This window comes from Scylla paramamosain, chromosome 3 (assembly GCF_035594125.1).
Source record: "Scylla paramamosain isolate STU-SP2022 chromosome 3, ASM3559412v1, whole genome shotgun sequence".
NCBI lineage: Eukaryota > Metazoa > Arthropoda > Malacostraca > Decapoda > Portunidae > Scylla > Scylla paramamosain.
In genome coordinates this window covers 2,402,383-2,417,500 of record NC_087153.1, presented here as the reverse complement: position 1 = coordinate 2,417,500, position 15,118 = coordinate 2,402,383, and the positions used below count along the sequence as shown (strand labels likewise).

Below are 15,118 nucleotides of genomic sequence, written 5' to 3'. Positions count from 1 at the left end.
GTATATTCAGTATCTTGCTGTTATATGAGTGGTATTTGTCAAGTCAAACAAATACTCCTCTGAGGTGCTCCCAGGACTCCCAAGCTGCAGAGAGAGTGGTGGAGATGTACACATCCTTCACTCCACCAGACCATGCTCCCCTCACCCCATTCCTGGACTCCAAGGTGAGGTATAAGGGGATGGAACCACCAAACTATTTATTTTAACCTGTACAAAATTTTTCCTCAAAAAAGGAAAAAAGAAAAAGAAAATAAATAAATAAAAAATATAAATATAAATAAATGGAAAAATAGATAAAAAGAAGTAATGATAATAGTAAATAAATAGATAAATAATTTTAATAAAGAATAATGAGAAATGAAAAATAATAAGTTTCCACCTTCTCCATCCTTCAGGTGTCTCAGGAGAGCCTGACTGGGTTGCTGGGGTGGCGGGTGGCGGCAACATCATGGGGGTGGGTGCCAATGTCCTGCTTCTCAGCCCTCCTCCCCCCTGACCCTCAGTCAAGTCAGCCTGGCCAAGTGTGGACCCTCCTGCCTGACACCACCGAGGGAGCCTATCTTCTGAGGTGAGGAGGGAGGTGGAGGGAGGGAATATAGAAAAAAAGGTAAAAAAAAACAGTGGGAGAAAGCAGAAAGTAGAATATAAGTACACAAGATAATTTGTAAGGTATTAAGGAAGGAAAATTTGAAACACATGGAGAGAGAGAGAGAGAGAGAGAGAGAGAGAGAGAGAGAGAGAGAGAGAGAGAGAGAGAGAGAGAGAGAGAGAGAGAGAGAGAGAGAGAGAGAGAGAGAGAACTACTTTAAGAATATAGTCATGTCCTGCAGCTCCAGGTATGTTCCACCACCACCTGCTGGACCTGTTGAGGACTTGCTTTTCCGTTTGCTCTCCTTGCTGCATCCCCAGCCCTTCCTTCAGTCCAGGTGAGCTGCTGTCCATCAACTCAGTGTGACTGCTAAAGTAGCAGGAATGTTATAGCTTACACCAAATTATTCATCTGATTTTGATAAACTGTTGTGTAAAAAATTATGTTCCAAGTCAGGATGACTTTTTACTAATTAATTCTTTCCTTTCTATTGAATACATAATGTAGGATGGTAATTTAACTCATGGTATTGTAGCACATCATGCATTTTTTTAATGAAATTGTGTGCATTCACTCTCTGTAATGATTTAGCAACCAGATTTATATTGTACCCAGTTAGCAACTTCATAATTACATGTTCTGAATTTATTTACTGTTCATGGGGAGTTCCTGGAGGTTTTTCATTATGTAAAAGATATTTCAACCCTGATCATTACGTGTATCAAACAAAAGACTGATAGTGTATGGGAGACGTTTGGTTTAATACCACTTGAAAACAGGTCATGTTATGCATAGAAATGCATTAGATGATGCGGTAGATGATGAAGATGCACACAGGTACTGACAGTATGTGAGTGTTGCAGGTATGGACCGAGGGGAGCAGCAGCAGTGGTGAGGGCCAAGACAGGCCACTTGCTGGAGGTCTGGTTCAGGCAAGTTTCTGTGCCCCAGTTTAGCTGTGTGTCCGTTTATGTGTTTTGGTTGAAAGTATATTCTTTTACTGATATTCATGTGTGCAAGTTTTTGTGTAAAGAGACAGGATGGCCTCTTGAAATAATAATCCTACAACTCTCTTTTCTCTTACTTTTTGCTGTGTAGGGTTCATGCAGAATTCCAACTCAACACCCCCCCTAGACTCCCACTGTGGTTCATCCCATCAGCCTTCCTGGGCCAGGTGGTAATCAACACCTCTGATATGATGGTAGTTCATTGTGACCTCCATGTGCCAGCTGCTCGCCCCCTCAACCTGGGTGAGTGTGAGGCAAGACAGGTTAGTGTTGAGCAGGATGGTGATGGCAGAGAATATAAATTTGTATGATGATATATTTTCTGTCTTGTAAAGGACTATTCATTATATAGATCTTAGTGTACAGTACCTTGCTGTACATACACCTTGTTGACCAAGTCCAGGTTTAATGCTGTTGAAGGGCTGTGGTGTAATGTCTCTAGTGAATTTTGAGCAAAAAGACATTTCATTGGGAGTGTTGTGTGAAATACATATAGATCAGTTGTATAGTTTCCATTGGAGGAAAGGATCCTTGCTCCCTCATCCTGGTGTTTGGCAACCAAAATTTCAAGCTTCAGTTGGATGGTTTGAGAGGCAGCATAGAATTCCTTAAGCATATTTCATGTGTACTTGGAGAGCAGCAGGTGATAGGATACAGGGTATTGGAGATCTAAATTTGAATGTAGTAAGTATTGAATTGTTAAATAGTAGATCTGTGTACTCCTTTTCCTGGTTATTGGTTGTTGAGAAAGCTCACGTATACTACATGTTTTTCTTCCTTAGAGTTCTTCATACACACTTTTGTCAGGCTGTTTGATGGTCTTTGGCATACAGCCAGATGCTGGTTAAAGCCTGATGTATCATATGCATAAAATTATAGGTGCAGTTGTGGATGTGTTTTTTGCAAATATTGATGGAGATTGTTTTTAAAAATCTTATGTGATATGAATCTAAATTTGCCAGGTTACTCCAGTGATATTTATTTATTACCTTGATAATTTCTATTTCAAATGAAAATTTCTTGTAATACATTTTCAATTAACTGTTATGCACTATTTAATCTATTATATCAATATGAGTAACTTTTGGTGTTGACAAAATTAGATAAAGTATTCCTCCGTACATATTTCACTTCTTGAATAATGTTTTGATTTCCCAAAACAAGTTACCTTCCTACATCTGGTACCAGATGGACCCACAAGGGTAGCAAATCAGCAGGTTTATGTCACAGGAAATACAGTGCATTTTTCAGATTGTAAAATATGAGTGAAGCCACATAGATCCCATGTAACGTTACCTATCCAGGGGTAACTGATTTTGTGCACTGATATGTTTTTTAATAGGACATTATACAGTATATGAGGATTCCTGATATTCTCATTCTAACAGTGTAGATGTAAATTTTATTTCTTTTACAAAAACTGCAGGTGTGGATGCTCCTTGCTTTGCATTTGTAGATACAAATGTGGATTTAAAAAAAAATATAGATAATGTTGATCCTGGATTTCATATTTGAGGCGCGCGGTGCAACAACGACGTAACCGTGAATTTTCCATTTCTCGGTTACGTCGTTGTTGCACCGCGCGCTTCATATAATATATGAGGCGCGCGGTGCAACAACAACATAACCGAGGAATGGAAAATTCACGGTTACGTCGTTGTTGCACCGCGCGCCTCATTTGATGTATCTCTAGTTGACATGTATGCTGCAACAACACCCTATGCTGTGTGATTATGTCTCATCATGACTGGCCCTTGAAATTTTATCATTCTTGCTTGAATATTCCTTGTTACCTACCATTTACCTGTTTAGATTTGGAGTGGATGACGGGTCCTAATGAAGCAGAGGACATGGAGGTGACAATCACACATCTCCCTAACATGAGGGTCACTTCCATGTTCAATTCCCCTACCCCTGGCTGGACTGAAGAGATCCCTGAGGAGGAGGCTTTGTCACTCCTGGAGAAAAGGATGTACAGGTTCATGGAGGTGTGTGTGTATTTTTGCATGTGTATTTACCTAGTTGTATTGTACAGGGCATGAACCAAACCTCATTTTGTCCTGTCTCCATATCCATATCCAGATTCTCTTTAGACATGTGTACACTGTTTGCTGCAACCACCACTTCCTTCAAATTGATCCACACCTCGCACAAGCCCCTATTATTTATGGAGACAGGATTTCAAAGCTTGGTCCCCCTGCACAACCAAACTTAGGTAAATCCCTGGAGCTGTTGTTGATATGTTTGATGAGCTGGGCAGTGTGTGTGTGATGAATGAGTGTGTACATTCACGTATGTATGTATGTGTTGGTAGACAGATTGATAAGGGTTTTAAGTAAAATCAGTTGTGTTAATAGTTATCATTGGTGAAAGTGGTCATGTGAAAGAGGATAGATAGTGGCAAGAATGAATAGTGGTAATAACTGGTGGTAATGGAAGTAGTGTATTAAAGCATTGATGAATTAGTAATATAAAAGTCACAGTACTCATATGTGTAGTATTTAGATTCTACCATACAATACCAAGAAGTAGCATTGGTAGTGCTGTGTCATGTGTGCATTACAGCTCTTGCCTCCCTGATATGAATACTGAGAATAACCCAGTGTGTGAAATTTAAGTTGTTATTCATTATCTGCATTGAAAAATGGGTAAATAAGTGAAGAATTTAGGTGTACTGTTTGTCTTCTTGACTTTACTCTTATTGCTATCATTCACAAGAAGTTTTATAGAAGGTCTTAAGTTAAATTTGCCATTTCTTTCTGGATCTTTTCTCTTTTTTGATAATATAAAGAATGCTTTCCTTATTTGCTTATTCCCTTTGGCATGCCTTGAGAAAAAAGTGTTTCACTTATTAGTACGTTACTTGATAGGTGCAATACCACAACTTCAGTGAGGTGTTCAGCCATGCCACTGGAGGAGCAGGGAAGAAGCTGGTTCATACAGTGGTGTTGTGGGGTGTCCTGAGTGACCAGTCGTGCTGAGGATCTGGCCGTGCCCTGCGGGAGGGACCACTGGCCTCCCCCAGGGTGCTGGCACTGCTGCAGGAACATTTTGTTTCCTGTTGGGCCTTGCTAGAGGAGGTGGAGGTAAGGCACTAAAAGATATTCTCTTAAAATGCATCCATGTATTGTTTTGTGTGTTTCCAGAGCTTGTGACCAATGTGAGTTAGGATTCTTTTCCTGCAGCTCATTTTGTGTGTGTGTGTGTGTGTGTGTGTGTGTGTGTGTGTGTTGTGTTGTGTGTTGTTGTGTTGTGTTGTGTTGTGTGTGTGTGTTATGTGTGTGTGTTTGTGTTATGTGTGTGTGTGTGTGTGTGTGTGTGTGTGTGTGTGTGTGTGTGTGTGTGTACTTATGGGCATAAATACATGCACAGTCTGGGACTTTTCATTATCTTTCTGTTGGTAATGTGTACCTTATGGAATTTATATATATATTGCTTTGTGTTTTATCAAGGTCCACTTGTGTTTTAGCCTAAGCACCCTATTTCATGTGCATCTCCCTGCATTTCATTTAGTACTTTTGGTTTACATGTATTTTTAGTTTGATTGTTTTGTAACACCTTATTCTGATATGATCTAATTTCATTTTCTTTTATTAGTGTTTGCTTGTATTTAGTTTTCCACTTGCATCTCTGTCACCCACAGTTATTTCCTCAGTTCCCTCTTCTATTCTTTTCTATTTATCATGACTGAGATGTTGCTCAATTTCTCTTGCTACTAGAAATCAATCTACTCAGATAAATTTTTAAAATTTAAAGAAATTTTCCTCATTTCAATCAAGAAACTCTTTGATCTTAATATAGGTAAACGTGCATAATGGCTATGCCATTCAATAAAGAAACACATATGATGTGTGGCAGCAATTAACACAATCATAATCTCGGTAAGAAAAGCACACCTCAACACAACCCAGTACAATATAAAACATAACAAAACCCCATGCAATGTGCATGTATCAAAATAATAACCCTAATCATCCTACAGTTGATTTCAGGACTGCGTTACAACTTAGTTGATTTCAGGACTGCGTTACAACTTACAAGGTTCACTTTATGTGATTCTGTCCATCTTGCCTGTGGTCACCCTCAGGTTGGGTCTCAGAATCTCAGGTCTCTCTCTGCTACCTTTGCTACTGACTTCTTCCTCAATTACATGACCTGACAGACACATTCTATAGTATGTTTTTCCTCAAAAAGTGTCATCTCTATGTTAAGGTCGAATTTCCATTTTATAGTGGAACCTCAGTTCTCGAACTTAATTTGTTCTTGAATGCTGTTTGAAATCTGAAATGTTATAAAAATTAAGCTGATTTTCCCATAGAAATCAGTAAAATGGATTAATCCGTTCCACCTTGCCTTAGCTTCTTATGACAGACACTTCCACTGCTAAGATGGCTGCTTCACAACATCTCCAGCTCACAAATTTATTTATCTGAAAATGATGTATTGAATGAACTTAATGACACAACTCATCTGAAGATATTGTGCAGGTATTCTCTTTGTCACTGATCTAGTGAGGGAAGCCTTATAGAGTGACACAGAGAGAAGCAACCCACTTACCACCAAAAATGAAGGTGATCATATCACTTAAACATCATGCTGCTGGGGGTCATTGAGAGAGCCACCTTCGGGATTACTCCTGAGCACTGAAAACTGTTTGTTTACATTGAGGTTTTCAACAGGATCACATTTATCCTACTTCAGAGATTGAATTACTTACTGTCTTACATTCTGTGTCTCTCCTCTAAATATATAAAAGTGAAGGAAATATTTATAGAAACTATAAATTAGTAATAAACTGCAACTTTTGTTCTGTCTTTTAATATTTGAAATCAAGCAGCTTTGTTCGAGAACCAAATTATTGTACAGCAATCGAAGCAATTACAAGTTTAAAATTTTGTTCGAAAAGGGAGGCATTTAGTAACTGAGGTCCCACTGTATTTTCCATTTTACCTAGACAGGCATATATATATATATATATATATATATATATATATATATATATATATATATATATATATATATATATATATATATATATATATATATATCCAGGTGAAAGAAGTTCCTATGAGTCCCCTTGCTTTTCTCCTCGTTTGCACACCTGTGACCTGTGACCTGTGTGTGCCTTTTCTGCTTAGGTATCTGCTTTCCTTCACTGTTGCTCCCAGGCCAACTTTGCCCTGGTGGTTTATGACCTTTTCCCTGTTGTGTGACTGCCAATTCATTTACTTGGGTCCCTTGTCCCATCACACCATGTATTTATGAACAGCTGTGCTTGGTACTGGCTTTTCTGTTTTTCCTATTTCTCTTTCTTCTTTGTCTTCTTCCAATGTAATTTTTCTTTTCTTCTAATTTAATTTTCTTCGTAGGTTTACCACATACCCTTACATTCATCTTTATAAGTCCCTTATAGTCTTGTCATCATCACTTTCTCCTTTCTCTATCATGACTCCTCTCCTTCCCCAACAGAGGTACAGCCAGGAGGCCACACCAGGGCTTGGGGCTGCAGCAAGATCAGCAAGGAGTGCATACAGCTTCCCTGTGCAGGTGCTGGTCCAGGATGCTGCCACAGGGTCAGTCCTTGCTTCAGCCAATGCCAACCGACTTCTTGATGTTGATCTTGAAGCAAGCATGGTGTTCCAGGGCTTCCAAGACCCTACAGAGTTTGCATACTTCAACTTTCTTCAGCAGGCTGTGGAGAAATTTGGTGGGTAAGGGTGGGAAGGGTTCAGGAATTTGTATGTTGTTGGAAGAAAGGGGGAAAGGATACAAGGGATTTGAGGATGTCAGAAAGGTGGAGAGAGAAAGAAGGGAGAAGGATCCAGTAGTGAGGGGGAAGTAGAGAGGAGGTGTATAGTTATAGTGTCTGGCAGTAATGGGAGGTTTGGAGGAGGGATGAGGGAGGATAGTCTAAAAGAGCAATATACATAGGGTTCTAATATAATAAGAGGGAGGGATCAGGAGGAGGGAAAAGTGGGAATGATAGTACAAATGTAAACTTTAGATTTTTTCATGAGTGGTTGTCAACACCTGTCCCTCCATGCTCTTAAGAGCTTGTTCATGGACATGTAAATTTTTCAGGTTAAGACCTAAACTCATTGTGATAATTTCATTTAACTCCACAAAGGGAAGGAGGTATAAGTTACCAAACATATGCTTGCAGTAACTAGGTGCTAGGATGGTTGGAATTTCTGTGTAAACTTAGTAGAGGCCAAATGGTCTTTATTGCCTAGTCATTAGACAGTTATCTACCATTTACCATATTTTATATATCAGAATTTTTTGTTTGAGTCACAGAAAATACAGACATAGAGAACACCACAGCCAGGAGAAAGTCATGTTGGGGGTGTCTATAGTAGGGAATTTGAAGGCTAAGGTGGATGGACTGGACTGTATGATCTAAAATCCAGTAGAAAATGTATGGTTGTCTTTTAGAGAAATTGATGACATTAAGTGGGAGTAGTGATTTTGGCAGTATAATAGAGAACAAGAATAAGTGTATTTCATAACATAGGTCATAACTTTTTAGTTGAAAGTACAAACAATTCCAAAACTTTATATTTTGCAAGATTACATACTTTAAGACATTATGTACATGCAAAACATGTTATGGGGAAATAACCTGAAATAGAGAGATCTAGTTTTGCCATCCAGAAGGGCTTTCAAGAAGGCTGTGATGGAAACGTGTAGTATTTTGTATCTAGTTTAGCCATCCTGAAGGGCTTTCAAGAAGACTGATGGAAGTGTATAATATTTTGCAACTAGGCTTATGCTTTGCTAAGATTAATATTTTTCAGTGGTGGCATACCAGTTGTAAAGGTATATTTTATATAGTTATTGTAATTATGAAAGAAATTACAGGTTAACAAGTGTTGCTCATTACAAAGTAAGGATGGAAGAGTAGAAAGGAGGAGAGATAATTCAGATAGAAATTTAATTGTAGTATAGTGGAGAGAGAGAGAGAGAGAGAAAATCGAGGAATGATAGTGATGGAGGGGAGTGGAGGAGGTTCTCAGTGTTATGAAAATGTGGCTTGAAAGTGTCAAAACTGAGCCATGATGGATGAATCTTGCTGAGCACACTCTTCTCTTTCCATTTTGTCATTACCCTTCCAGATCCTGTAATCCACTCCCTTGCTTTCACATTCCTTCTTCCTTTGTTTAATGTTGCCTCCCAAACCTTCTCTCTTGAGACAGAGGTACTCTGTCCCTCCCTTTGGGTTAGTTGACAGGAGAGGGGCATGAAGATAACCTTTTATGAACTATGGTAATTGCAGCTCTTCTAATCATTGGGTTTCAGTCTCATTATTTTGTCCTCAAATAATGGTAAATAGTAGTGTCTACTCTAACCCCTTATTTTTTTCTATCTTTAGTAATATTTCCATTATTCATTATGTTTTTTTCTGTCTAGTGGTATCTTTACCATCTTTGACTGTCAGTTCCAGTATAACTATTTATTATATTTATTATGTGGCTTTATTCTATCTATAGTGTACTGCTCATGTTGTCTTGTATGTTGTGTATTTAAACCAAGTTTTTGTTTTCCTTATTGCAGAGACATTCCCCTATTTTAGTACATATCTTTGTGCAGACACTTGACTCGCTTTGAAAAGTATGCAAGTATGGAATTACGATATGAATGGGTACTCCTTAGGAAATGCTTATAAAATAAAGAATTTGTCAGTTGGGATGAACCATAAATTTTGGATTTTTAAACGTGCATTTTTTAATGAGTGGCATTCAGAGTTTTGTGGTATGTTTTTATTCTTACATAAATATAAATTTTGCATTCATAAATCAGTACAAAGGACAAAATTACTTAATTTTTAACTTTCAAATTCATATATCTAAAGTTGATGAATTTAGATTCACCTGTACAGTGATTGTAGTTCATTCACCAGAGTAGTAAGCACCTTGAAGAATGAATAGCCAAAGTACAGTGAGGTCCTAGACAAAGAAAACAAAGAATTTAATTTGTATTAATTACTTGTTTGTAGTGTGATTTGTTCACTATTCAAAACAAATAAGATATGGAAAAACTGTATTCATTCAGAGGAACATAATAAGTACACAAATAGAATAAAATGACCAACAATAGCAAAAAACACACCAAACATAGTGAAACTTTGAACTAACCTTAGGTTGTGCGAGGAGTTCTTTTGGTTGGTATGGAGGTGGAGGCTTTGTGGATTTGATTACCCAGATGCCTCTGGGATGTAGTGGAAGCAGGGTATTGAGGTATACAATAACACAAAAGTTATGAGCAATGTGTCCCAGAGTCTACTGATGGTGTGGCAGCTGTATGTTGTGATAATTAGTTCATGGTTAGTTAATGTTATGGTGTGCAAGAGTGGCATGGATGTTCCTGTGGCCTGGAGGGTGAGTACTGTACATGGGTGGCGTGGACATTTCAAGAGCTGGAGGGGGTTTGTTATTGAGGGTTTTGTCACTGGACACAAGTTTACCATTTCCTTAGTATTTTCGAGTGTTCTGGTAGGAATATCATCATGTAGATTGTATAGGAAGCGGCACACCGTTATCTGTTTTCATGTTACCTATTTTCTAAAATTTGATTAAAAATAAAGGACCAACCCTCATTGTCTCCCATTCAGGAAGGTCAGTTAAGGCAGACAAGAGTTAGGAGTGTGGTGAGGTGAATGGGGCCATCATGATAGGACTCCAGCTTTAAAGAGGTGAGAGGAATGCTTATGGAGATGCCATTATGTACTAGCAAAGTTAGATGCATGTTAAGTTTGTTTTTCATCTAGTTAGTAGAGCAGTGTTTTAGTATTGCAGGGTTTTGTTAATTGTTTGTAATGCACCAATAATTGTTCCTTTGTAGTATTGTAGTGTTTCCTTTATATATGTAATTGTGAGTAGTTATGTAGTAATGTGTTGTAGTAATTTGCATATAATAGAGTTTGTGGTGCATTTGTCTTCAGTCATTGCTGTCACTCGTTAAGTTTGTGAATTGATTAATATGAATGAAAGTATATACAGGATTCAGCATTGTATTGCTCTTTATAGTGCAGTAACAAGCATATCATCTTCCTACATTTAGATATAGGTATTCAGTGTGGTAAATTTTGAGTTTATAGTTTTCCTTTTTGTTTAACAGTAACTTAGTAATGTCTATGTTGGGAGGTAAGGTGATTGGCCATTTAAGAACCCTTTCAAGTTGAAAAATCTTCATATAACAACTATAACCTTACATAGAGAGATTTTATCAGCTTGCTTTATCAGCTTGCAAGACCATATTTAAACCACAAAAAAAATCTTTTACTCAGTACATTTTTTGAAATTTGCTCAGCTGCCTGCCATCACTGAGCAAGTACATGGAGCATAAATGTAAAGCTTAAATTCAAGTTTGACTTTTTAGATTTATGCTCCATGTACTCAGTGTGTTGGCAGGCAGCTGAGCACATTACTGAGACTCATCACTGTTTCCCTACCATGGAATTTAATATTTGCAGTTTTACAAATTTTTTTTTTGTGTATGGTCTTCCAAGCTGATAAAGGCTATGTAAGGTTGAGTATGAAGAAGTTTACTATTATGTGGTGTTGCTAGAAGGGGGATATGCTTATGCAGAAAAGTATTTTCATAATAGCTTGCAGTTCTTCTGTTGCTTACATAGATATACTAGATTTACTGAGGTTTCCCCTACAGTGTAGAGAGTTTTTATGCTTGTTCAGTGTTATGTTGATTTTTGTCATTTTTATATTTCAGTATTCTTTGAGTTACGAGAAATTACCAGGTTTCTTGTTGATTACATGTGACTGACAGTATTGAATGTGAAACATTATCATTAATAATGTGTCTGCTGAAGATTCAGTTGGGTGAATTTCTGCTTCCCATGTGCTCCCTGTGGCAATGGGGCACAGTTTAGCTGGTCATTCACAGCCTAGTTGGAAGCAACTGGAGAGATTCCCTTTCTGCATGCATGTGTCTTGTCATGCCTACTCTTTTTTTTTAAGAGAAATCTTGGCCTGGTATAAGGAAAGTTTTCCCTACGTAGTCTTGTTACTGAAAATTCACTATCAACTTGCATTAATGTATGAAGTTGAAATTCTTCAAGCCAAGATGTGTTCTTTCCTTCCATATATTGTTTAAATTTTATACAGGGTGTCATGTGAGGAAAGTCACAGAAATTTAAGATTATCAGTCTGTCAGAAATATTGGTTGGTCAAATGCTTTAACAACATAATTTGAAAGTTATGGGGGTATTTGAATATGAATGCACATCTGATTGCTGTTACCATATTGGATTTGTTATGTTTCAGCCATTAATTACTGCAGCAATACGTGTTCTTGAACTTTGTTATCTTTACATATTTATAAAAACCTTTAATGAAATAACATCTAGAAAACCTTTAATGAAATAACACCCTCTAGATGACTGTCTTCCATTGCTACATTCCCTTCCTTTCCCCTGCCAAATATTAGTGTTAATTTTTAAGCTTCCTGTAACATTCCCTTCCTTCCCCTTGCCAAATATTAGTGTGTTAATTTTTTAAGCTTCTTGTAACATTCCCTTCCTTTCCCCTGCCAAATATATTAGTGTGTTCATTTTTAAGCTTCCTGTAACAATGTTGTTCAAAGCATTTTGACCATAGAATATTTCCAACTTAAACATATTTTAATATTCTACGAATATGTGATGTTCTTCATGGGGCACCCTGCATTATTACAGGTTGAAATCTGTTTAATTTACTCACAGAAAATGCTGATATCTAATGAATAGTGTGAGACTGGCAGCTGGAAAAATATGTTATGTTACTACATGCACACAATGGATGGCTCCATCAAAATTATTGGCAGTGACAAAATGTGTCTAGCCTTTAGAATCCCTTCTTTTAATCATATTTCTTGCACCATTCATCATCATATTTCTTGCACCATTCAGATGTACATCTTAATTTGGAATTGTTTCAGGAGAGTGACAGTGCCTATTACATATATACACATACAGGTTGGCTTTCTTAATCTGAGAAGCAAGAGAATTTTGGTTAGAGCTGTGCCCTACACCTACCTAAACAGTATCAAGTTTCAATGCTGGCTGTTTCTTAGAGCTGTGCCCAACACCTAAACAGTATCAAGTTTCAATACTGGCTGTTTCTTGAATCTTCCTCTTTTATTTATGATCTTCACATCTGTAAAGAAATATAGTTAGTTGTTTTTTAACAAGTTGACTTCCAAATGAATGTCATACATTTTTTGCATGTAATGATTGATAAACTTTTTTGTCCCTATATACAAGACATTCCTTAAATTTTGGGTTACCTTGCTAATTCATTACCAGTCACATTAATGGAAAGATGGATGATATGACCACTTGGATTTCATACAGTTGGGAACACAACTCTTCTTTCCGTGCAGATATAAAGCTTAAGATAACTGAAGGATTTCAAATAACCAGCATAAAACTCAGTACTGCTGCATCACTCTTCAGTCTTGGCAAGCAAGCATCTTAATGTGCAGTTCTAATTGATCAGCTAACTCTTTTAACACTGCTGCCACACTAATGGGCCCAAGTGACAGTTCCATCATACCCTGCAGGAGTACACCACAAACTTTGTACTACAGCTTTGAATAATATATTAATTTCTTCAGCTGCCTGTTTGTTGTCTCCTGCAGTGATTTATAACAAAACCACTCCTTTTTAACAATTTGCCTCCTATCCCATGCAATCGGTCAAAAAAAAACCCCTTCCCCTTCTATTTTGTCACATGCTTTCTCTAATCCAAATCCATGGAGAGACACCAATCTGCAACATACCCAGCCAAATCACACCTTCACTACATAAACATTTGACCACATTTATCCAAACTTGTGGCTTTGACAAATTTTCATCACATGATCAAGGACAATTCTTTTAAAATTCATTCTTTACTCCACTCCAGTTACAGTCTCTGCACCATGTCTTATACTGGTTGCAATACCTTAAAATATTTTTCCCATCTCCTTATTACAGGATCCTTCCCAATCAGTACCTGTCATCATCAGCTCTCATCTTTCCCACGCATCACTGATACCATTATCAATCTCCTATCCAACTGCACTTACTTTTGCATCACAGTCACACTACACTCAAACTACTGTTCTTCAGCAACTCTGAATTCACTCTTTCACTGCATCCTACATATCTTACTTAATTCTGATATTCTACCTCTTCCTTCCTCTTGCCTATGTTGTTCAGTCAAAACTGTCACATGAAACTTTTTACAGTATCTGCCACAGTCATAGCACAGCTCTACAAACCAGTTATTGTGACGCTGTGGAATGGGAGTGACCAAGGTGGGATAATAGTAGTTCCATGGCATCTTCCTGAGGTCTGGTGATGGAGTGTAAGCGTTTGTCAGATAATTTTACACAAATAAATATATCATGCTAGTATTTGTTTTCATCCTCTAAAAGATAACTAGTATTTGTTTTCAGATAATTTAATTTGTATAAGGACCTAATTTTGTGTGTTAAACATGGAATTGAGTGGGAAACTTACTTCTACTTGTGGATCTACCCACTTCAATTTGGAGAGTGGGCAACATCACAGAATGAAAGATGTATCAAGTCTTGGGTGCAACTTGACACTAACACTTAAACTGAGGATACAATCTTCTGCTGTCTGCTCTTCACTGTGCGGCCCTGTAAGAATAACAAATAATTACGTAATTAAGTGAAATGATAAGAAATAATAGTAACAATTTCAATTTCTCGTACTAGGCCACTTTTCAAGTATCTTAATTTAACTTTACTTATACAAATGAAGCAGGGCAACAATGAAATTCCAGACTACTTACGTGATAGTATTTGTACATTACTGTTAGCTGAGCACAACACAACACCAAGACAGTGGGTAGAAGTTGCCCTGTGTGTGATTGTGGAGCGGCCAGATTAGAAAGAGAGCTAGGAACTGATGAGCTAGAGAAGGAAACGTGACAAAAATGGCGACTGTAGTGAGATTTGGGATATATTAGGTGACAAAGTAGAATGGCGACTGTACTGAGATTTAGGAAATATTAGGCAATGTGACAAGCTGACTAATGGGGAGAACTGGCCTGGCTGTTAATTTTTTTGGATGTAAAAAGGGAAATTTACAGGAGTATTTTAATACACCTAATAAAACACACACACACACACACTCTCTCTCTCTCTCTCTCTCTCTCTCTCTCTCAATAAATAAATAAATAAATAAATAAATAAGTAAATAAATAAAAAAAAATGCAGTTTACATGAAGACATTAGCTAGTTTCATAATCACCTCCACCAAAAGCAACTCCATCACAGGAGCACAGCGCAGCCATCCTCACACAGCCATATTACGTAAAGGGTGTATCTGCAACAACCTTCCCAAACACCACTTAACAGACCCACAATGACCCTTACTGCTAGCTGCCCAGCGGAACATCCAAAGCATTCCACTTGTCACTATAAACTCTCTCTCTCTCTCTCTCTCTCTCTCTCTCTCTCTCTCTCTCTCTCTCTCTCTCTCTCTCTCTCTCTCTCTCTCTACTGCTGTTCTTTT

General features: G+C 37.6%; 1 protein-coding gene across 8 annotated transcripts in view; it reads left to right on the top strand.

Annotated features, from left to right (window-relative positions):
- Positions 1 to 13,986, top strand: part of LOC135089216 (selenoprotein N-like) — a 22,544-nt gene extending 8,558 nt beyond the window's left edge. For 7 of the 8 annotated variants that reach the window (XM_063984623.1, XM_063984638.1, XM_063984627.1 and 4 more), the window contains exons 3-11: positions 1 to 164; positions 396 to 568; positions 831 to 926; positions 1,453 to 1,521; positions 1,688 to 1,839; positions 3,409 to 3,584; positions 4,467 to 4,682; positions 7,066 to 7,303; positions 10,208 to 13,986. In XM_063984623.1, the coding sequence (XP_063840693.1) occupies positions 1 to 164; positions 396 to 568; positions 831 to 926; positions 1,453 to 1,521; positions 1,688 to 1,839; positions 3,409 to 3,584; positions 4,467 to 4,577 (941 nt within the window). In that variant the 3' untranslated portion in view covers positions 4,578 to 4,682; positions 7,066 to 7,303; positions 10,208 to 13,986. Of the gene's footprint in view, positions 165 to 395; positions 569 to 830; positions 927 to 1,452; positions 1,522 to 1,687; positions 1,840 to 3,408; positions 3,585 to 4,466; positions 4,683 to 7,065; positions 7,304 to 10,207 lie in introns of those variants that run through there. The other variant, XM_063984649.1, reaches the window with a different exon arrangement.
- Positions 13,987 to 15,118: the final 1,132 nt, after the last annotated feature.